Raw genomic sequence first — 24,559 nt, forward strand, 5'->3', positions numbered from 1 at the left:
TTCAGTTTTGGATACTAATTCTTTATTCCAGAAGAAAATGGAATGATGTTTTTATGGTATTCAAAGAAGAAAATGTGAGGGCCACCTGGGTGGCTCAGTTGGTTACACGTCTGCTTTCGGTTCAAGTCATGATCCCAGGACCCTGGAATCAAGTTCGGCATCGGGCTCCCTGCTCAGTGGGCAGACTGCTTGTCCCTCTCCCCGCTCCCCAACCCCCGGTGTGTGCTCTCTCTCTCAAATAAATAAATAAAATCTTAGAAAGAAAGAAAGAAAGAAAGAAAGAAAGAAAGAAAGAAAGAGAGAAAGAAAGAAAGAGAGAGAGAGAGAGGAAGAAAGAAAGAAAGGAAGGAAGGAAGGAAGGAAGGAAGGAAGGAAGGAAGGAAGGAAGGAAGAAAGAAAGAAAGAAAGAAAGAAAGAAAGAAAGAAAGAAAGAAAGAAAGAAAGAAAGAAAGAAAATGTGAGCCAAGGATGATGTATCCAGCCAAACTGACTTTCAAGTCAGGCCACAAAATTCAGAAACTTATTTCTCTGAGCACTTTCTGAGGAATTTACTAGAGAATGAGCTTCAGGTAGTCAAAATGACAGAGATGCAGACATAATGCCTGGTAGAAAATTTAAGATTTAATGATAGAGGAGAGACTATACAGTATGTATAGTACAGATGCCATACAATGTAGATAGAGTAGCTCTATTAAAAAATGGAAGTAGAATAGGAAGCACATATGAAGAACAGAATAAGCACACCATTTGCTCTATAGTATTAACTGGGATCAAAAGGACAGCACTGCAAATCAGATACTGGAGAAGAGGGTACAGAGGGGATAAAGAACATTATATGAAGATATTTATATCATTGGAACACAATTGCAAATCTCAAATACAAGGGGAAAAAAGGACTTCAAAAAGCAGAAACACATCAAAACCAAACCAAAGACCACAGGGTGCAAAACAATTAATGTAGAATACTGTATATTAAGTATAGTGTATCATATGCAACTTTTTTGCCACATAGTTGAGAGAATAACACAAATATATATATATAAATAAAATAAAAAAGCAGCAAAAGTTAAGCCGTATTTTTTTAAATATTTAAATATGGGGAAGAAAGGAATAATACAGAGAATGCAAGGATAGATGCACAGGTTCTTGGAATATGCATTGCTCTGTAGTGTTAACTTCTGAAATTATTTCAATATTTTAAATAATTATAAATCAAAATTGAATTTTAAATGAATCATTCCTAAAAATAGAAAACAAAACTAAAATAAGTCAAAATACAAAATTACAGTTAGTTTTCTATTTCACCAAGTGGGTTTCTTTTATATCCTAACAACTCAAGATGTGGATTTGGGGTTTATAAAAATAACGTTTAATAGTTGGGCTCCAAATAAACAGACATGGTTCTTGACTTTTTCCTCCACATCCAACAAACACAAGAAAACAAATCTTAAATGGAATGAGTCACTCAGGGAAATGTTACTCACCATCTTTTCTTTTCATTTCTCTAGGAAAATAAAGGAAAGTCTGGAGTGCTTCCCTGTTAAGTTAAATAACTTGATCCATACACTTGCACAAATGACAGCCATAAGCCCTGCTAAATCTGCTTCACAGACTTTTCCCCAGGAATCCTGTCTGCCGAATACAACCAGGTCAATTCAAAGAGCGACAATTTTAGGGTTCAGCAAGAAAACTAGTAATGTAAGTCTCAACTCTGTCATTTTGACTTAAGTATCATTTGATTTCATCTCAGACTTCCCTTCACTATGCTACACATCCTTCCTTATATCATGATTTTTTTTACTATGCAAAGGAAAAATCAGTTACAGTCTGAGCAGAAGCGCCATTAAAAGAGAATGTTCTAAGGAGAAATCATAACAACCAGAGCTATTAGTAGAGAACCATCAAAGAGAACAGTTCCTGCCCTGTGGTAGACTATAAATCAAGAGCTAATTAAAGTGTCCACATGAAAAAAAGAGCAGAAATTAGGCAGTCTGTCCCCAGCACGTAAGATTATGATATTTTTATATACTGTTTATAGGTAATTTTGCCTTTACAAATTGCATCTTTTAGCTCTTGCGATGGCTTTTTGCAGAAAGGTTCTTGCTTTGTTTAGCTCACATGAAACCAGATTTTAAACTGTATCACAGGTTGATAATGCCACCTTTTGATTTTTGTCTATTTATTTTCTGCAGCTATATCTAATCCGGGTGACACACAGTAACAATGAAACAAGCCTGACAGAAAAATCCTTTGACCAGTTTTCAAAACTTCACAGCCAACTTCAGAAGCAGTTTGCATCATTGACTCTCCCAGAGTAAGGCACTGCCCTTCCTAGTGTTTTGCCTGCAGTACTTGTCCTTGAACATAAGGAAAAATTATGGTTATGGGATTTTCTATTTGTGAGCAACACAACATTCTGACTCCAATGCCATTGAACCTATCCCGGCAGAGTCTGTATTGCTCCCAGAGTAAAGAACCTTTGTCTCATAAAACAGAACAAGGTTTGCAATTTCTCTGTTTGCTTCTAGCCATTGATTTTGTAGACAGAAAAATTCAGAAGCAATTTCATTTTTCATCAATTATCAGGAAAATTGTTTTATTTGCTTGTTTTTAAATTTAATCTTTCTAGTTTTTTCTAGAAAAAATAAAATTGAAATTGAAAATGCAGAACTAAATTGGATATATCTATTCTTTCAACAAATAACTGCAGTAAAAGGCTCTGATATATTTATTTCCTGTACCCGAAAACAAATCATTAATATCTTTTAGTATATAAGTAAAATTTACTAATACCAACTCACCTTTGTTGTGAATTATTAACTTTGACATGGATTACCTAAATTTAATTTGTTGTTATGTTCATTGTCAAACAATCTTGAAAACCATTGCTTTTGTTCATGTTATAATTTAAAAAATACTAACCACAAACACATTAAGAATATAATTAAAAACTACTTCTGTCAAACAAACCTTCTAAAATTCATCACTTAGAACTAACCAAATTTAGGTCATAGACTTCTGTGTATACCAAAGGAGTATCTTGACTTTAAAAAGATGAACTTGCCAGAGATTCTACTGGCACTTAGGGTAAATCAAATGTTATTTTATCTATACTAAGATTTTTGTCAAGTAAAGGGTCCTTTAACAATGTGAATGTCCATATCTGACCTGACCTACTTTTTACATGTGGATTTTTACCAGGCTTTCAGGATTTAGTCACTTTCCAAAACATAACTCTAAGCAAAGTTATCAGTAGATGGAGAGATACTGTGCAATATTGAAGGGCAAAGTACTTCATGTTTATGAAAAACTGTGCTTGCAGATGTCACAGAAATTTTGAAATACAGATGCTTTAAGCATCAGGAAGTCAACAAATTACAGTAAGAGTATGTTAAGAGACTGAGAGGGAAGGAATGTCATTATGGAAACTTAAAAGCAGCACCAGCTTTAAGAATTACCAAAAAACATCTGATAGAATAACAGAAAAGGAGGTGCCAGCAAAAAAAAAAAAAAGCAAAGCTTGACTGCAAATATCAAATTCAACATCAGTGGTTGCCATTGTACTCTGCTAATTAATGATTTAAAATATGTTAGTGATTGTTAAGTGGCTGCCCTTTTAGGTTTCAAAAACTTCTCTGTTCTACACTTTTATCTGTGCAGTACATATTAGGACAACTTGTAAAACCTTTAAAGTGTTGATAATCTCTCTCCATATGCCCCTTCTCAGTTTTCAGCTTTAGTTAGGATTATGCCTTGCTCAACAACTATTGCCTGGTATTTAAATTGATTTTAAAACCATTCCAGCAATGTGTATGTGTGTGCATATGTGTGGTGGTGGGGGGTGGCATGTAGTTCCTGCATGCCCTTGACAATATTTGTATGCTGACAGTCCCAAAGGAGCTAAGGCTTCCAGTGATGCATATAAATGAAGGATGAAAGCAAGATTTCCTCTGACTCCAAAATTTACTATGAGGAGCCCTACAAGAATTATGTAAACCTGATCTGGAGAATACGATCAGAAAGTTAGAGTCACAAAGAATAAAATTTAAATTAATCGTAGTATATAATAGTGGTCTTCAAAGAAGGCTGTTTATACCTGTGGGTACCTTTCAAGAACACACAGGCATTGGAATCCTCTTTAAAATTAATGGTCTTCTTTAAAATTAACCTGCTTAAGAATTGCCTTCCTTTCCCTCTTCTACTTTCAACATTACTCTTCTCCCAACCATCCAGAATCTCATCTCATTTTGATACATTTTCCCAGAGAGGAAAAAAATCTCTGAGAATCAAATAAAAGACAAACCAAAACATTGGTGTTGGTATTGAAAAAAAGGAATTATTCTAATAATCAGTTATCAAATCTGTTTGCAGGTCTAGTGTTTCCTAGTCTTTGGCCTGAACAAAATGGAGGGCATTGTAACATAAAAGATCATAAAAAATCATTTTCACAAAATGATTGCTATATTATATTCAGCATAGAACTCAAAAGTATTTCAACAATTGAATGACATTATTATAGCTAAGTTTTTCAGTTCTCTTGTAATTGATTATATACAAGATTTCCAGTACATACTTCTGTAAAAATATCAACAAAGGAATAGAATTGATGTTGAACTCCATTTTATTTTAACAATAAGTAAAATTCATCTATGGATATACAAATTAATATTTAAAGCCTGCCCAATCCATCTGTTTATCAAATGCATTTCTGGTTTGGTTAATTGTATATGGTACTAAATGTTGTGATAATTAAATCTGGATGAAAAATTTTAAGCCTTAGATAATAATTTAAGCCTTAGAACTGCAAGATAACTTTTTAAAAATAAAATGTCAATTATTTAAATACACAAACATTGTTTTGGACTTCCTTAACATTTCCAACAAGAAGCAGTGAATGGGAGGGCCTGCAGTTGAAACAAACATACTTCTTTGTTTGCTGACAGCCTTTCACTATCCCTCATGACCTTTACCCCAGAGAAATATCTATACCAAAGAATTAGAAGTATGAAGGAGGCAGCAGCAAGACTGCAGTCAGAGGAAGCTGCTATATAGTTCCGAAAAAGATGTATTTAGCCAGCAAAATGTTTTACCAAGTGCTAACCACAAACAGGTCATCCAACTTAGTAATTGGTCTTAATCACATCTAAACCATCAAGATGAATCATCAGATAGTGCAGAGGAAATTCTGCAAGTTGGACTCTGGAGGAAAGTGATACTTTGTTCCAAAAGACTAAGACCAGATGGAAACATATGTCACTTGGTAAAATGTTTAATTTAGTTAGGATAGAAATATCTCTAGTGAACCCAAAAGAAACAATACAATCTGACCTTTTTCAAAAATTATGAATCATTAACTTCAAAAACAATTTATTAAGCCTCCATATATATTTAAAGGACAAAATATGTGGTCCTTTATAAACACAGTAAGAAAGAACATATATATTACTATGTTAAATTAAATTAGTGTTAATATTGATGAAAGTTAAAATAACACAAGTGACCAAAACCATGTTAATGAAACCCTCAGGATTAATGATGTGTTCCATTTTTTAAAATATTTTCATTGGCCCTTCAATCTAATGCTACAAGTTCATGAACAACCCTAAGATGAAGAGGCCAATTTTCAAACTAATGAAGATACACAACTTTTATTTTGTTTTGTTTTAAACAGGTTTCCTCATTGGTGGCACTTACCCTTTACAAATTCAGACCACAAAAGATTCAGAGACCTAAATCATTACATGGAACAGATATTAAATGGATCATATGAAGTTGCAAACGTATGTTACAATTTACTTTTATATTTTTTATAAAAATATCCACTATTTTATGTATTTTTATTAGAAATCTTTTTAAATACTTGATAACGTTCTTTAAATCCTATTTTCATTCAACAAATGTGCATGCCCAATATGTGTAAAATTCCTGAACAGGAAGCTGGAACAGCAAAAAAGGTGTAGCACCTTGACCTCAAATAACTTGAAGTAATATGTGATTAGTGGACTATCAGGGGCTAGTAAGTGCCCTAGCATTTTAGAAGATTAAGAATTATTTCTGACTGTGATGGTAAAAAGGATTCAGAGAGAAGAGAGCACTGGATCTGGATCTTTAACACCAGGTACGATTTTTTTAAAATGTATTATTTCTTTCACAGGTACAGGTTTGTGATTCATCAGTCTTTTGTAATACCCAGTTCTCATTACAACACATACCCTCACCAGTGTCCATCACCCAGTTACCCCATCCCTCCATCCCTCCCCTCCAGCAACCCTCAGTTTATTTCCTATGATTAAGAGTCTTTATGGTTTATTTCCCTCTCTGGTTTCATCTTGTTTCATTTTTTCCTCTCTTCCCCTATGATCCTCTGCCTTGTTTCTTAAAATCCACATATGAGTGAGATCATAGGGTTTTAAAAAGAGTTGGCCTAGGGAAGTATTTCAAATAGAACCAAACAATATAGGAAAGGTCATAAGTGGGGGGGGGGGGGAAGAACATAAGTGAAAAAAAAAAAGGTCATAAGTGAAAAAAAAAGTGAAGAAGGAGAAGACAAAGACGAAGAAGGAGAATCATTAGATTCAATTGCTCCTGTGATAAATTACAACAAATTTGGCAGTTTAAAACAACACAAGTCCATTTCTTTCAGTTCTTAAAGTCAGAATTCTGAAAATGGGCCTTAAGGCACCAAATTCAAGGTAGTTGGTAGACTGGATCTTTCTGGAAATAGAGAGAAAAAAAAACCTCATTTCCTTGCCTTTTCAATTTCTAGAGATTTCCTGCATCCCTTGGCTTGTGCCCTTTCCAGCAATTCCACAATCTGACCTCTGCTTCTGTCACATTTCCTTCTCGGACTCTTGGTCTGACTCTCATTGTGTTTACACTGGGCCCACCTGAATAAACCAGGATAATCTTACCATTTCAAGATTCTTAATTTTATTTTATCTGCAAAGCCCTTTTTGCCACATAAGGTAATACATATTCACAGGTCCTGGGGATTAGAATGAGAACATCTTTGGAGGGCAGTTATTCTATCACAGAGATACATGAAAAAGTGTAAGAACACAATTCAGTTGGATCTCAGCATTCTTGTAAAGTATCTGTGAAAGGAAGATTGAAACCAGCAAGGAAGTCAGGGCCAGGTTGTCAAGAGCTAGAACTAAGCCTTAGAGGGTAGTAAGAACCTAAAAACAATAAAAACAATAACAAATATGAGAAGAATGTTCTTCCAGATATATTGACCTTTTTCTCAACAACCTATTATTCCAGATCCTGGGCCTCATGGAACTACATTCTTTTCAATTTTTAGCGTTTTAAACTGTAGAACATGTATCCAGAGAAGTCTACAAAAGATTTGGTAGAAGTGACACTGCATGGCTTTCAAGTTAGGGTAGGAAAGGCTATGCAGCTTCTGCCAATTCCTCTCCATATATTCCCTATGGAAACCTTCAGCTGCCATATGAGAAACTGAGCTGCCCTGAGTCTGCCAGGTGGAGAAACAGTATAGAGAGATAGCCAGGGAACACCGCTCTGCCAGTGCCCAGCTGAGGTTCCAGCCAGCAGCTAGCATCAACGTCACAGTAGTTTGAGTAGATGACTCCAGCTCCAATCGCCAAATAACTGTTTGTTAGAGACCTCAAGCCAGAACACCACAAGTGAGTTCAGCCAATCCCCAGAACTGAGAGACAATGACAAAATGTTTGTTTCAACCAACAATGCAGGGATATCCACATCTTAAGTAGGTGGGTTTTCATTGTTATACAGCATTCTGTTACATGAGTATATTGCAATTTGTAGATTCCTCTCTGCATAGACATTTGGAATGTTTCCAAGTTGGGATTATTACAAATAATGCTGTTATGAACATTCTTTTACTTGTATGTCTCTTCATGCACTTGGGTTGGTCATTCACGTAGGAACAGAATTTCTGGATTTTAGGATATGCTTCTCTTCAACATTATAGGCTTCTGCTTGCATTGAATAAGTGTTCCCATTTTCCCCAACCTTGTCTATACCTGATTGTGCCAGTCTTTCTAATTTTAGCCATTCTGGGGCGTGTGCATCTCATTGCGTTTTGGTCTGTATTTTCCCAACTACTAATGAGATGGAACACCTTTTCATATATTGTTTGGTCATTTGGATATCCTCTTTGGTGAAGTGCCAGTTTAGGTCTCTTGCCCTTTCTTCTATTAAATTGTATGACATTCTTTTACTGATTTATAGTATTTTTCATACATTGTGGATAGAAGGCCTTTGTTAATTAAATACATTGTAATGATTTTTTTTCACTCTGTGTTTTGTCCCCTTGTTCCTTTTATTATGTCTTCTGATAAACAGAAACTCTTCGTTTTAATATAGTAAAATGTATTGATATTTTCTTATATGATTAGAACATGCCCTACCTCAATGTCATAAAGAGAGTTTCCTGTATTATCTTCTACAAACTTTGTTGTTTTGCCTTTCACATTTAAGCCTACAATCTGTCTAGAGTAGACTTTAGTGCATGGTGTGAAATAAAAGTCATCTTATTTATTTTCCATGTAAATTTTGAATTGTTCCAATACCATTTAAAAGACTTTCCTTTTCTTGTTATTCTTCTGTGCCACCTTTATGATAATTTAAATGTCCATCTAGGTATGTGTCTACTTCAGGGCTCCATATTCTATGCCACTGATCTCTTTGTCTACCCTTGTGCCAACAGTCTTAATTACTATAGCTTTATAATAAGTCTTGAAATCTAGCAGAGTAAGTTCTCCTATTTTATCCTTATTCTAAACAGTATTTGGCTCTTCTTGGACTTCTGCATTTCCATGTAAATTTTAAATTTTTCTTTTCTTTTTTTTTTTTAAGATGTTACTGATTTGAGAGAAAGAAATAGAGAATGAGCGGGGGGTGGGAGGGCAGAGGGAGAGAGAGAGAAGCAGACTCCTTGCTGAGAAGGGAGCCCGAGGCAGGGCTCGATCCCAGGACCTGAGCCAAAAACAGATGCTTAACCAACCCAGCCACCCAGGCTCCCTGAAATTTTAAATTTCTCTTGTCAATTCCATGCAAAAGCGAACTGGGATTTTAGTTGAAAATGCATCTTAATATCTTACAATCCATTATCATGTACCTATTTAAATCTTAAAAAAATTTTTTTCTCAATAATAGTTTATTGTTATATGCATAGAGATCTTAAAAATATTTTACTTGATATCTTATTGTACCTTTTTAAAATTCTGGGTTTTTATACCACTATATAGATAACAACTGATTTTGTATATTGACATTTTCCTCAACAACCTTACTAATTTCACTTCTAATTCTAATAATTTATTTGTACTTTTTTAATATTCTACTTACATCATATTGCCTGCAAATAACAGGAGTTTTATTTTTTTCTTTTCAATATTTATAGTTTCTATTTCTTTTTCTAGCTATTTTGTACTCTGTAGGGCCTTCAAGTGGTGATGGCGGATATGCTTGTGTTATTTCTGGATTCAGGGAAGAACTGTCTCAAGTTCTTCATTAAGTACACAGGTTTTGTAGGTACCCTTTATTATTTAAAGAAAATTTCCTTCTGTTATAAAAAAAAGTTTTGACAATAAAGAAAACTGAATTTATCAAATTTGTTTTCTGAATCTATTGGGCTGATAAATAATCACCCAATAATAAATGGTTTTTCTCCTTTATTCTGTTAGTGTGGTGAATTACACTGATAGATTTTCTGATTTTAAGCAAATTTGCATTACTAAGATAAACTCTACCTAGTCGCAATATATTATCCTTTTTATGTGTTGCCGAACTTGATTTAACATTTTCTTTAGCATTTGTTTTCACCTTTGTTTACGACAAAGATAGTCTATCTTATAATGTCCTTACCAGGTTAGAATGAAGAGTATGCTGGCCTCATAATATTAGTTGCAAAGACTTTTTGCTTTTCTTCTTTTCTCTGGAAGAGTTTGTATAAAATTGGTTTTATTTCTTTAATTTGGAAAGCCATGTAGATCCGGAGATTCGATTTATTTAAGAATTATAGGACAATTCACATTTTCTATTTCTTCCTGGGTCTAAGTTATAGTTCCCTAGGAATTTGTACTTATTTATTGGCATAAAATTATTCAGAGCATCTTCTCCCAATCTTTTTAACATTTATAGGATCTGAAAAGATGTCAACTCTTCTATCCCTTACATATGTCATTTCCTAGTCAGTCTCGCCAGAGGATTATGAATTTAACCAATCTTTGCAAAGAATGAAATGTGGGATTTATTAACTCTTTCTATTGTATTATTTTTCTATTTCATTTATGTTTGATCTTTATTATTTCCTTTCTTCCATTTCCTTTGGTTATAATTTGCTGTTCTATTTATTACATTCCCAGATAGTTACTTGTTTATTTTCAACCTGTCGTCACTTACACATTTAAAATTCTTTAAAAAAAAAAAAAAGATTTTATTTATTTATTTGTCAGAGAGACAGAGAGAGAGAGAGAGAGAGCACAAGCAGAGGGAGCTGCAGACAGAGAAGCGGGCTCCCTGCTGAGCAAGGAGCCTGACTGGGATTCAATCCCAAGACCCTGGGATAATGACCTGGGTGAAGGCAGACACTTAACCAACTGAGCCACCCGGGTGTCCCATTCACATTTAAAATTCAGTCCCCCTCCTAATCAAGATTTAATTGCACCCTGCAAGTTTTTACATACTGTATTGTATCTTTATCATTCTCCTAAAATATTTATAAATGTTTACTATGATTTTTCCTGTGACCATGGATTAAGTCTATTTAACCCAGTTGAGTTTTATATGTTATACTAATAATATATATCTATATCTGTATCCCATAAACTTAGTATCTGTTTAATATTACTCACATATCTCATTCCCATTGCTGTAACTCTGATTTTATATCTGATGCTGCTGTGCCTCGACCTGAAGAATACCGTTTATTATTTCTTTTAATATGAATTTGCTGCTAGAAAAATATTTCAAAATTTGTATTTGTCTGAAAAGTTTTTATTTGTCTGAAAAGTTTTTATTTGTCTTCATTCTCCAAGGATATTTTAGCTGACTATAGTATTTGGATAATAATGATTTTATTTTAAAATCTTTAAAGCTATTAGTTCATTGTCTTTTAACTTCCACTGATTCTGTTTAAAACCCACCTATTATATTTGTTGCTTCTTTGAAACTATTTTTTCTTTATTCTTTTTTTTTAAGATTTTATTAATTTATTTGACAGAGAGAGACAGCCAGCAAGAGAGGGAACACAAGCAGGGGGAGTGGGAGAGGAAGAAGCAGGCTCCCAGCAGAGCAGGGAGCCCAATGAGGGGCTCGATCCCAGGACTCTGGGATTACCTCCTGAGCCAAAGGCAGACGCTTAATGACTGCGCCACCCAGGCGCCCCTATTTTTTCTTTATTCTTTATCTGCTTTTAATATTTCTCTTTTTACTGTTGGTTTTCCCAGTTTTATTTTAATTGCTCAGATATAAGTTTGTTTCTTTTTATCATGCTTGTTAGCACTTCTTGAATTTGTTCCCTGATGTCTTTCATCAGTTTGGGAAAGTTCTGTGATTAATGATTCAAATATTGTTAATATTTTTTCCTCTCTTTTTTTCTGAAGCTGTAATTACATAGAAGTTAATCCTTCTTGCTGTATCCTCCATACTCATGCTCTATTCCTGTATTTTTTATCCTTTTGTTCTCCATAACTTATTCTTGTGTCTTCTGACTTATCTTCTGAGTTGTTTATTCTCTACTTATCTGTGTTTAATCAACTGTTAAATCCATCCTTTAAGCTCTTAATTTCAGTTATTTCTCAGACTTAGAATTTCCTTTTTTTCAGTTTTTATTTCTTTGCTGAAAATCTGTCCTTTTTATTATTTCTTTGAAAATAGTAAGCATAGTTTTTTTTTTAAGATTTATTTATTTATTTGAGAGAGAGAGCAAGTGAGCAGGGGGTGGGGCAAAGGGAGAGAGAGAGAGGGAGAATCTTAAGCAGACTCTCTGTTGAGTGGGGAGCCCCACACAGGGCTCAATCCCAGGACCCTGAGATCATGACCTGAGCCAAAATCAAGAGTGGGATGCTTAACCAACTGAGCCACCCAGGAGTCCATAAGCATAGATATTTTTAAATCTTTCTAAAAATTTCAATATTGGGGCCCACTGCGTATATATTTCTATTGTCTAGTGTTTCTACTGGTCTTTAATCATTCAGTCTTGTTCCTTTGTAAGCCTACTTTTTTCCTTTTTATTGGGCCAGATATTGCACTGCAACCTCTTTTGTAAAAATAATTGGAGGCCTATGTTGCTGTTTTCTTAGTCTAGAGAACTGTAATATGTGAGAACATTAACAATCTAGGATTGCTGAAATTCAGTTGCAGGGATTCAGATTTTTCAAAATCAAACTGTAGCTTTTATGAGAGCCTATTTCTGGCTCATCTTGTTCCTGAGATGTAGCCATTTTGAATCTAAACCCAAAATAAGGTGGATTCACCGAGATCCTCGTTGGCAGCTCTGGATTCTAGTTCCTTTCTTATTATCTCTGCAAAGTGGTCAAAAGTACTGCTCAACCTCTCAGCCCTTCCACGGCTCAAACCTATATCAATAAACACCCACAAGAAAAAAGTAGTGCCAAAACCCAATTCACATCTCCAAATCCTTGCCCCAAATCCTAGCCTGGTAATTCTTCACTATCTTGTTAGTTCTCTGATGCTTTCAAGCAAAGTTTTTAAAAAAAATTGTGTAGTAATCCAATTATCCTCAGCAGGAGGTTTGCACTAAGTGACTTACTCTACTATCATCAAAAACAGGAGTCTAGAACTGCAATCCTTACCCATACTACCCCTCAGCTTTCAGAGCTATCTGCCATTCTGTCTCCTCACCCCCATTCTCTGCTCAAATATACCTTTTCTATCATAAATAACCATTTCAGACGATCTAGGTCTATTGACACTTCCCATCCGAAAAAATATTTAGGGATTTCTTAGTGAGGTGTTTGGTATACTCACCAGTGTTTCTGAGAAAACCCTGGAAAATTGAAGAGAAATACCAGACCCCAGTTCTGCTCCCCTCTCTCATATGGGTCAAAAAAAAAACATTCTTAAGATCCCCCACCCCATACACACACATATATGTATATAAGCTATACACGCACACATGTTACAACTCCTTATAAATGTTCAAGGGAGCACTAGCTTTAATATTAGGTGTTCATATCACCATCTGCATGAAAGGTTTCTGTGAGACAGCTGCTAAGTTTCAGAGGCAAGTACCAAACTAACAGAATCCTCCAGAATTCCTGGACAGACATAGGGCCCTTCAGGGATTTATCTAGAACACTATCCCTAAGGGTACAGGGTGCATGCCTATTAGGGTTTTTGCCTTTTAATGCAAAAATGGAAACCATTTATGGAATATTCTTAAATAATCCACATATCTGGAATAACTTTGATGTCACCAATGGGAGCCCATTTTTAATATTAATCAAGCTAGCCAACTAGCTACCATTTTTATTTAAAAAATATAATCTCTGACATTCAATACGCTAATTATAAAACACCCATTGTTGATGGAGTTGTGAGTGAATGACAGAACCACTTACACTGACTGCCCGTAGGATGGCTTTCTCAATTAAAATATTGAGAACCCCTATTTCTCCTCCCCCATCCAGGTGCCCCTCTTAGTGCAGCCTCTGATTCAGAAATTAGCAGGCCATGCCTGAACTCTGAGGTCGTAATTAAATGCCAGCAGCACTTGGGTTATACCATGTGTATGATACATAATATCATACTGTATATGTAGACATATTTTAAGCTTCAGTAAATTTTAGGCACTGTAGTAAGAGAACTAAACTAGATCCCACAGCTGGGACTTAATAAAGAGTCAAAGAATCCTGTTTTCCTCAGCTGTTTCTTCAACAACCTTTCTTCTCCACTTGGAGCTTGGGAAAGTCATTAGATGAGACAAGTCATGATTTGAATTTTTAAAAATTACATGCTATGTAATACATTAAATCAGTGTATAGCAAGGAAATCTTACTGAAATTTAAAAATACAATATATTAATGAATGTATTGAAAATTCTGTATCAACTGTAGACTCACTGATTTAGGATGTTAGCTTACTGCTGTACCTTCCAATTGAGTAATATTGTGGTTTAATGATGAATGGACCCACTTAAGAAAATCCCACAATTCCGACCATAAGGGTCCTATGGCTATTAGAAAAAAACCAAAATTGTCAATAATGACTACATCACCTTCCAGGAGCAAGGTGAGACTTTTGAATCCCTATTACCAGTTTCTAAGACTAGTGGTTCTCAAAGCACAGTTTCTGGACTATGCTAGGAACCTCACTGGGGAACTTATAAGAATGCAAATTTTTGGCCCCATCCTAGACAAGCTAAATCAGAAATTTTGGCCATTGGTCATTATTTTAAGTTTATTTTTTATTTTTAGTAATCTCTGTACCCACCATGAAGCTCAAACTCATGACCCCGAGATCAAGAGTTGCATGCTCTACCGACTAAGCCAGCCAGGGGCCCAAAATCAGAATTTTGGAGATAAGGCCCATCAGTCTGTTTTAACAAGCCTTCCAGGGTGTTCTGATGCACACTGTTGCTTGAGAAAAATTACTCGTACTATAGACATCTTTCCTTTTTTTTTCACTTTGGACATGGTCAGACATTTGGCCTTCAATATAAGAGATAATCAGGTGTCCTACTATATTATTGACTTTTAGCAAATATGGACTCAAGAAGTTGTGCTACAGTATTATTTCCAGGCTAGTAGACTCTCAGCTGGAGATGCTATTTTGTATCAAAGGACAAGTGGCTGAGCACTTATGTAGGTATACTTAACTCAATTCCAAGTGAGTTAGAGAAGACATCCCAGAGAGTAGGACATTCAAGTTGTTTTTAAAGGGCAAATAGGAGTTATAAATAGAAATTTGGAGAAAGTTATGCTAGATAAAGAGACCTCTAAAGACAAAGCCTCCATTATGGTTATACACTTTTCTCTTGTTTTGAAGCTTAAAGAATTCAATGACTATATTCATTCAATTTTTACCCATTTATAGCACAGTTATAAACTCATCAATATTTAATAGATATTTTAAATGAATAATAACAGAATCATTAGCATATATTAACTATGGAATTTATATTGCTTTTCAAAAACTAAGAGATCAAAAGTTTGCATCTGAAAAGTACTTAGCAGCAGTCTCTTATTTATTCTTATAGCCTACAAGTTTGGGTTTTTTTTTAAAAGAAATTAGCTCATGCTTCCAAAACATATCCTTTATTTATGTTTTACACAGAAATTACTAAACTAGTAAATAATAAATGTTTTAAAATTTGTAGAAAAAATAGATGGGGGGCTCCCAGGCAAGGTGGCCCCTCTCTTCCCCTCCCCCACCCACACTTAGTTTTTCCTCTGGATCAAACACGTAATGAAGAGAATGTTTGGAATCTGAAAAAATGAAAATGATAAATATATATATACATAAAAATTTGTAGAAAATTTGAAAATTTGGATGATGTTACAAAATAAAATTTAATGTAATTTTGATATTCTTTCCTCACCCCAGTGTATAATCCGTCATGAACCCCATGACAGAGACCTCTGGCTTGCTAGAGAATAAAGTTGGGTGCCCTACTAGCTGCTAACATAGAGACAGGTTCCACTGGTTACCTAGTACGAAGCCCAGGAATACTGCCTGGCCATGCTTCTAAAGGATAAGCATTAATAGTGCACTGATTCATAATTGTACCCTTCAGAAAGACTGCTCAGAGCCCGTTTTTAATATGTCTGTTATGAACAAAGAGAAAGAAGTAAACAGTATGTGTTCATCATGGGAATAGAACTATGTAATGAGGAAACTGAAAACAAAGATGTAAAATAATTGTTGAAAACTGTATTAGCCAATAGTAAAGTTATACTATAATAAATGGTTATGTGTAGATATATTGCATATGCATGAATTTAAACTGTTGTCCATGCATACTCAATATAAATTATATCCTATCTTTTGAATATATTCGGTCTTATGTCTTAATCAGTGAGTAATGAGAAATGAGATATAACAGAGGCTTCTGCCCTATAGGACCGAGGCAACTTAATTTATTTCATTGGATTTCAAGTGCTTTTTGTATATTTAGGAATATAGAATGTTGACATCTTTTTAAGTAAACTTTGTGCCCAACATGGGACTTGAACTCCAGGGTCACATGCTCTACCAACTGAGCCAGCCAGGTGCCCCTTTTTAGAATGTTGACATCTTAATGTCCTTTACTTCGTCTGACATTCTCTGAAGGCCATGTCCATTAACTTACTCTATAGTCAAAGGGCCTCATGGATATGGCAGTTGTTTATAAGGGAAAACGCTGAGGGGATAGTGAATGGGATTGTCATCTTTGTATGCTGAAGGCTGCCTCACAGATTATACTAAAGCTGTTTTAAAGGCTATGCCTTTTCAGGATAATTGACAAAATATCTGGTAACCATAGGAGGTGCCAGCCTTTAGCTTAATTAGGCAGAAACAAGTAGGTGCAAAGTGGAGAGACCTTCTGATTTCTGGCCCTAGTGTGAATAAGGCAAATACTGAGATCCGTTTTCATGTGGCAGCAGGCTCTCATTAGGGAACTCTTAAATGTGTCTGCTCACAGGATAAGTTCATACAGAAGTGCTAGCAGAGGACTGTTGTGAGAGGGCAAAGCAAAGGAGTCAGACATAACAAGTAGGGAAGATTTGCAAAGGTGCAGCTTAACATAGCAACGTTTAGTGAATATTGTTGCCCATCACAATCATTGCTGCACATACACGGATGAACAAAACCACCAAACATGGAGCTCACAGGATTCATCACATTCACCTTTGCTAATGCGCTAACTTAAGTACGATTACGGATACCCCAGGAAGAGATGTTTTCATTTCGTTTTGTGTTGTTTTTAATCTCCATTGGTCAGTATTTAGGAAAAGGAAGGCTAAAGAAATTTCAGGCACCATACTGTTTTTTTTTTCCTTAGAGGAATTAAGGTCTAAGAATTGAGTGAGGGGAAAAAAAAAATACAGAAGGAAAAAGAAGAGGTATTTATATCATCAAACATGAGACACTGCTGTAAACTCACAGATCCTAAAAATGCTCTGAGTGAGAATGTGTTAGCCGTCTTCTAGCACTGGACTTCCAAAGAAGGGGAATCCCATTTGTCTCATATCAAAGGAAGCCAATATTATAGGTGTGCTTTCTCCCAAAGTAACACCCCCCCCAATAATTTAACTGAATTTTGCACAATGAGTAGAGTACATTAAAATACCTTCCTGAGATGTAAATCCTGTATCTACTTATTCGTTGTCATTTCTGTACTACAAAATAAATAAAGTAGTGCTATATTAATAAAAATCAAATCAACAAAAATTAAATGTGGGCACTAGCATAATAGGGGCCACTTTGGAAAACTACTGTATCAGTCATTCAACAAATGTTTATTGATGGCCTACATTGTATACTGTGACCAGGGAGGTGACCAGGGAGGGGGACCAAAATTGCACCTAGTGATCAATTTTTTTCAAATAATTTGAGGAGGTTTTTAAAAGTATGCTCTGAGGCACTGTCCTTAGAAATGCTGATTTGCTAGGTAAAGGCTAATATGTAGGTATCTGTATTGTTTTTTAAGAACACAGGGTGATTTAGATGCACAGACAGATTTGAGAAATTCTATTCTAGAAAGTCGAAAGCTGAATCAGATGTGGGCACTGCCCTAAGAAGCTTACAGTCTTTGTCAATAGTCTATGTTGTTAAGTGCCAATGGCCCCATAAAAACTTTCATAACGTCGTACGTTGGTTTTCCCCCATTATTCCTAAGGAACTTTGTGGGCCTTGATACAATACTCATTATATGAATTACATGGTAATAGAACAATAATAATTTGACAGGGATGTCATCAGATGCTGATTAACATTAATAAGCAGTGTGACCTGCCTAATCACCCAAGTTCTTTGTGCATAATGCATAATGTGGTCAGTTTTCAATTATCTTCAAATGGATTAATGATGGTGAAAGCTTTATGTGTCTCTGTATATTGGTAGACACTTCCTGATTCAATTCAATGTAATTTCATTCCACAAGCAAATAATAGTTGTCATAACAGGAATTGTTTTTGCTTTAAATTTTGGTCTGTTTTGGTGGAATTGTGTTGTGAACTAAGTAAGATCTTTATAAAGAACAATATAAACATAAAGTTATAGGAAATGATTGCGGTACCTAAAAAGTTTTTTTATATAGTGGAAATGAAAACTTATTTTATGATTAACTAAATAAGGGTGCCCACGTGGCTCAGTCGGTTTGGCATCTGCCTTCAGCTCGGGTCCTGATCCCAGAGTCCTGGGATGGAGCCCTAAGTCTGGCTCCCTGCTCAGTGAGGGACCCTCTCCCTCTGCCACTCCCCCTACTTCTGTTCCCTCAAATAAATAGATAAAATATTTTTAAAAATTAACTAAATAAAACATTATTGGCCTAAAAATCACATAAATGATTTCAAAGTAAGTCATGTTGAGAATTTTTAAATTTTGTATTACTGATAGTTTTTCCCTGTAAACATAGTTGTTATCTGCATAACCATCAAAGTCTATAAAGTCATGGATGTAACATGAGTATTTTAATTATTTTAAGTGATGTGAATGACTTAGAGGAAATTTTTATACATACACAAGTGTCCTTTCTCCTTCTAATAAAATGAGAGATATAAAGTAAATTTATATTTGTGCTGAATATTCCTGGGATAAGATAATCCCCATCTCTGGCCCAAGAAAAGTCCGTATACAAATATTTTTCTTCTTGGGGCACCTAAGTGGTGCAGCTGGTTAAAAATCCAGCTCTTGGTTTTGGTCATGACCTCAGGGTCGTGATCTCAGGGTTGTGAGATCGAGACCCACCATGGGGATCCGCGCTCAGTTTATATAGAGTTATATAAGACTCTCCCTCCCTCTGCCCGTCCCCACTGCTCATGCTCTTTCTCTGTCTCTGTCTCTCTCTCTCTCTCCTTCTGTCTTTCAAATAAATAAATAAATCTGAAAACAAAATGCTTTTCTTCTTTCATAGCTGCTTGTCATATGGCAGTGTAGGGAAAGCAAATAATCCTATTATGCCTATACACTAAAACTCATATTCTTTCTTAGTTACATTAGTACATTTATTATTAAAGTACGTCTAGTACATTTATTTGTAACTGTTTAAAATATTTTTTATCACTGTACATAACTTTATGAAGATTTTTAAATTTGTATTGGGCATGTATAACTATAACATTACTGTGTATAACACTCTAGATTAAGAGCTTTAAATTGGTTGTAGAGAACAAATTGGAGAGATTCAACTAAAACCATATCAACTTTATTCTCAATGCATTTATAATATGGTGATAAATACAGACATGAACATAAAGAAATCTATGGCGGTGAATGGAAAAGGGGGAGAGAAGAAGTAGAAGATACAGCTTGAATATAAAACGGGACAACCTTATCTTGTTAAAATCAACTGTCATATTCCTGTCTGGGATCATTCCCGATTCTAAGCAGTCTTGCTTTTTGTCAAGGAAATGAGATAAAAAGTCTGTTCTAAAGTCCAGTGGTGGTGGGGTGCCTGGGTGACTTAGTCGTTAAGCATCTGCCTTCAGCTCAGTTCATGATCCCAGCCCCGCACTGGGCTCCCTGCTCAGCGGGAAGCCTGCTTCTCCCATCCCACTCCCTCTGCTTGTGTTCCCTCTCTCGCTGCCTCTCTGTCAAATAAATAAATAAAATCTTTTAAAAAAATAAAAATTAAAAAAAAATAAAGTCCAGTGGTGGTATCTGAATTAAGTTAGATGGGACAGACATATTTGGGGCTTTAGTCTAAAGACACAATAGCAACCCAGATAGAGGGATGTTTGTAAATCTCTGAGACCATGTCTCTCTCTCTGTCTGCGTATCTGTCTATCTGTCTCTCCTCACACACACACATACTCTGTTGATAAAAGAAAATAGACATTGATGAAGACTTTAATTACATACCACCTCAATATCTCTTCTAATGAGGTTGGAAGCATCAGTTTAGACACCCTAGTCCTGTATCTACCTGGTTTTTGTTTGTTTATTTTTACTTATTCTCTCATGCTAATATAAACTTCTTTTTTCCGTTCAGTGTAATTTCATTCCACAAGCAAATAATAGTTGTCATAACAGGAATTGTTTTTGCTTTAAATTTTGCTCTGTTTTGGTGGAATTGTGTTGTGAACTAAGTAAGATCTTTATAAAGAACAATATAAACATAAAGTTATAGGAAATGATTGCAGTACCTAAACACACATGTATCCACATTTTACTTCAGCAGAGATATATAAACAGCTGTTGTTTTTTTTTATTTTAAAGCCATATTAATTATAATTTCTAGCTCTTTGCAGTATTGCCGTTCATTTCTAAAAGCCTCTTTAAATAAGAAATAGTATTACTTATGGTTTAAGCAATGTTATTTTTTAAGCAGAAATCAAATGTCAAAATAAATCCAAATGGGTAAATCCTGTCTTAATAGTGAACATATGTTTCTTGTTCCCTGCTTGCTAAACCCAGATGTTAATTACTACATTTGTCACTACATTGCTCTTTTCCTATTTGGAGCTGGCTGAGATTACGTTGCGGGCAAGATAAATGTCACATGTGTACCATCAGTAAGACCAAGATTATTTTTCAGAGTCTAGTGAAGTACTGATGACATTTTAGAATCAGAATTATAAAAGATTCCTTAGAAGTTCACCGTTCTTCATAGTGTCATTATTCTATGTAATTCCAATACGAATATAGTGGGTTGAACTACATTAAAGACTGGACATTCTGACAAGCTGCTTTATGAAAAAGGCAATAAAATACAATTACTGTTCAACTTTGATTTAAAACTCTTATGAGAATTCATTTTTAAATTCACATTTTTACAGCCTTTCACAGTGTTTGAGAGAGATAGATTTAGCTTATTGTTTTAACTCACTGAAACTAAATCTTGCAGCCAATTCTAGATGTTGGCTGGCTAGTTAATAAATGGGAATTCTTAATGTGTTATTTTAAAGTAAGAAAAAATTGATCTCAGTGTTATATTACATTACTTCTGATCTTTGCAAATACTTTAAGTCTCTGTAGTCTTTGAGAGCAAGAATATGTTCATATGATATAAGAAAAACACTGAAGTTTCAGCAACTTTGAATTGATCAACTTTCTCAAAAATCAATCATTTTAAATTGCAAATGGATTAATAATATAATTGGCAAACAACATATTAATAAGATTTCAGAATTTAACAAAAAATAAGCTGATACAGACTTTAATTTTAAAATTGTTATTTGGCTTTCAAATTTGCTCTTTATTGAATGCATTTGCAACTTTAAAGTACATTATTAGACATTAGACATTTTAAGACCATTATTAGTTAGATAAACATCTACGCAAGCAATATATATAATAACCTCATAAAGCATTTAACATAGCCTAATGCATTTACTGGAACCATTGATATATCAAAGACCAGTAACTTTAGAGTCCCTAAACAAATCCCAAACTTGTATTAATTTATTCACTAAATATATAATGTTCTACATAAGAGGGATGTTCCAAATATTTAACAAGTGTTAGGACACAGGTACTGACCAGTCAGGATAAGTGCCAGTCACTAACCCACTGTTATGGCCATACGAGCTTGTATTGGTTGAGTATTTGCTGTGATGGAGAAAACTGTAGGAGGAGCAGTGGAGAGTGGGGGAAAACAGGAGTTTAGTTCAAAATATACTAAGTTTGATTTCCATATGAAATTTCTAATTAGAGATGTCAAGTGCAAAATTGAATGTCTTGAGTTGAGGGAAAAAGAGAGGCTGGAAATAAAAATATTGGAGGTGTCAGCAAAAATTGGTTTTCAAAGCCATGAGATCAGATGAGATTACATAGGGTTAAATGTAAATATGAAAGAGAAGGGATCTGAGGGCTAGACCATGCAGCACACCTATTTTAAAGTTTGAGAGGATGGGAGAGAATCAAAAAGAAGAGGCTGAGAAAAAGCAACTTGTTGGAGACCAGAAGCATCTTATACCTGGAATCCCAGACAAAAACCTATTTTAAAGAAGGAGAAATCAGCCATTTCAAATACTACTGATAGGCCTAAATTTGTGAATTGGCCACTGGATTTTAGCAAAATGGATATCATTAGTGAATCTAACAAGAACACTTTGATGTGAGTGTTAGGAACAAAAACCCTGATTAGAATAGGTTCAAAAGAGAATATGAAGAGAGGAATTTGGGATAGAAAGCAGAAAATTATCTTTAAAGGGGCTTTGCTCTAAGGATGAACAGGAATAAGATAGTGTGCAGGGAAATGTAGGTCAGGAAATTTGTTTATTGAAATAAGTCATAGCATATATGTATGTTGTTAGAAAGATCCACTGAAGAAGCAAAAATTGATGATGAGAGAAATGAGAACTTAGAGACCAAAGTGTTGACCTTGAGTAGAGAACAGGGCATGGGATTTAATCAGTCTCAGATTAAAGCACAGACAGTCCACCCATGTAATAGAGGAAAGGACCGAAGTGAGGTAAGATGACAGATGTGTTGGTGGAAGCTTATCGAAATTCTTTTCTGTTTCTATTTTTTCTGTCAACAAGAAGATAGCCTTGAGAAGACTGAAAGAGGGGGAAAGTGTGTTGGCATGTTGAGGAGTGAGGATAAGGTATTAAATAAACCTATAGATGAGTAGAAGAATAAATGGACTACTGACATATATAGGTTGCCAGAAAATCTTAAACACCAACTTGAGGGTAGTGGGCATGAGGTAATAGTAAGAGCAGTAAGTATGGTTGAGTGCTTTTTTCCAGGAACATTCAGCAGCTTGCTACAGTTGTCGAGTTGGCAGAGACTAACCCAAGTTGGGTTTTTGACATATATATAATAAAATAAAAGGAGAGAGGGCCAAAAGAGTTGAAAGAACTATGCAATGGAGTTATTGGTATCAACCATGGGATCCAAGTTCGCCAAGAAGGGACATGAGCATATGAAAGGAGTTAAGGTCAGTGAAAATGTCTTATAGTCAACAGATTGTTTGAGTTGTATAACTTGAGGAAATGAGCTAGAAAGGAGGAAGATGGTGATGGTAGACTAGGCAGCTAGAAATCAAGATAATGGAAGAGGTTTCTTCACTGATCAAGACAAGATCAAGGGAACAGGAGTGAGTGGCTGAGTGTGATGCAGAGCAAGATCAATGGATGAGAGGAGTTCAAAAACAAAGAATGTACCACAGGGAAGGAGAATTTGGGTGACTATTAAAATAAGTATGAATTATGACAAGTACTATTGAAGACAGTGACAATGTTCCAAGGTGGAAAATGTTCAAGAAATGAAGGTCAGTGACCTAGAGATCAGTAGGCAAGTGCAACAGCAAGTGGAGAGGACAGTATAGTCAACAGACAGGATCTTTAAAGCAGGGTATTTTTATAAAAGAATGAATGGAGGTTAGAAGACCAAGGAGATGCAAGATGGATGCCTACCTCGCAACCAGGACTGGGCTTATAAAGGGAATAGGAAAGAACAGAAATGCCATTTTAGAGATTTGGTGGGAAAGCAGAATGGAATGCTCAGAAAATACAATATATTGAGCATATGAGTAATTTTGCTGATGATATTCTCCAAAACTGGCTACTGTTTTTTCTTTCCTCCACAACGTTGCACTGTCATCTTCCTAAAAATACCTGATTGTGATGCTTTTATGCTTAAAAATTCATCAATAGGTCATAGTAGTTTCAAACTTGAGTAGAGCTAGCATGCTCTAAGACTCCTACAAAGCTCTCTCTATCCACATCTCCCACCTGTCCCCCACATGCGTTCTTTACATCTATAGACCATTGGCAGTGATAACACAGGTGGGCCTGGGCTTATTGACTACACTCTACCACTCTTTGTTTTGGGGGCTTTTTTTTTTTTTTTCTGGTACTAATTTCAATCAGTGAATCACTTATGCTATCTAGTAGTCAGTTTTCTCACTTCTAGAATAAAGTAATTAGATTCAGAATAAAGTAATTAAATTCAGAGGGTTTTTTTAACCTGGTAAACTATTACCTTTTGAAGAATTAAGCAGAAAAGCAACATTCCTCATAATGTGAGAATCTCCGAGGTGTATTGCAAGACATTTAGGGTAAGTGGCCTTGCCCATTAATTGCCAAATGTATCCTCTGAGACAACCAAAAGTGTGCCCACACATTTTCTAGACACCTCATATTGTAGGGTAGTGAGATAAAATTCAGGCCACCCATTTAAATTTGAATTTGAGATAAGCAAAAAGTTTTTTTAGAATAAGTATGTTGCAAATATTGTGTGGACATTCTCTGTTTTTATTTGCTATATCTGCCAGCCCTACATATGGCCAGTACTGCTAAGTAGGATTATACTTACAGTCCATGTAACAGTGGTACCTGTAGAGTTGCTCAGTATACAATTTATACAACTAAATGTAGCCGTATTGCTTAGGAGTCAATACAAACCCAATTGAGAACATTGATCTAAGTTATCAGTAAGAACAATTGTAGTTACT

General features: G+C 35.1%; 1 protein-coding gene across 2 annotated transcripts in view; it reads left to right on the forward strand.

The window, feature by feature from the left end:
• PIK3C2G (phosphatidylinositol-4-phosphate 3-kinase catalytic subunit type 2 gamma) overlaps positions 1-24,559 on the forward strand; it is a 345,203-nt gene that overhangs the window by 279,698 nt on the left and 40,946 nt on the right. For both annotated transcript variants that reach the window (XM_026502333.4, XM_057319037.1), the window contains exons 27-29: positions 1,509-1,698; positions 2,193-2,314; positions 5,672-5,780. In XM_026502333.4, coding sequence (XP_026358118.2) covers positions 1,509-1,698; positions 2,193-2,314; positions 5,672-5,780 — 421 coding nt within the window. The remainder of the gene's footprint in view (positions 1-1,508; positions 1,699-2,192; positions 2,315-5,671; positions 5,781-24,559) is intronic.

This window comes from Ursus arctos, unplaced genomic scaffold (assembly GCF_023065955.2).
Source record: "Ursus arctos isolate Adak ecotype North America unplaced genomic scaffold, UrsArc2.0 scaffold_26, whole genome shotgun sequence".
In the NCBI taxonomy this organism is placed as follows: Eukaryota; Metazoa; Chordata; class Mammalia; order Carnivora; family Ursidae; genus Ursus; species Ursus arctos.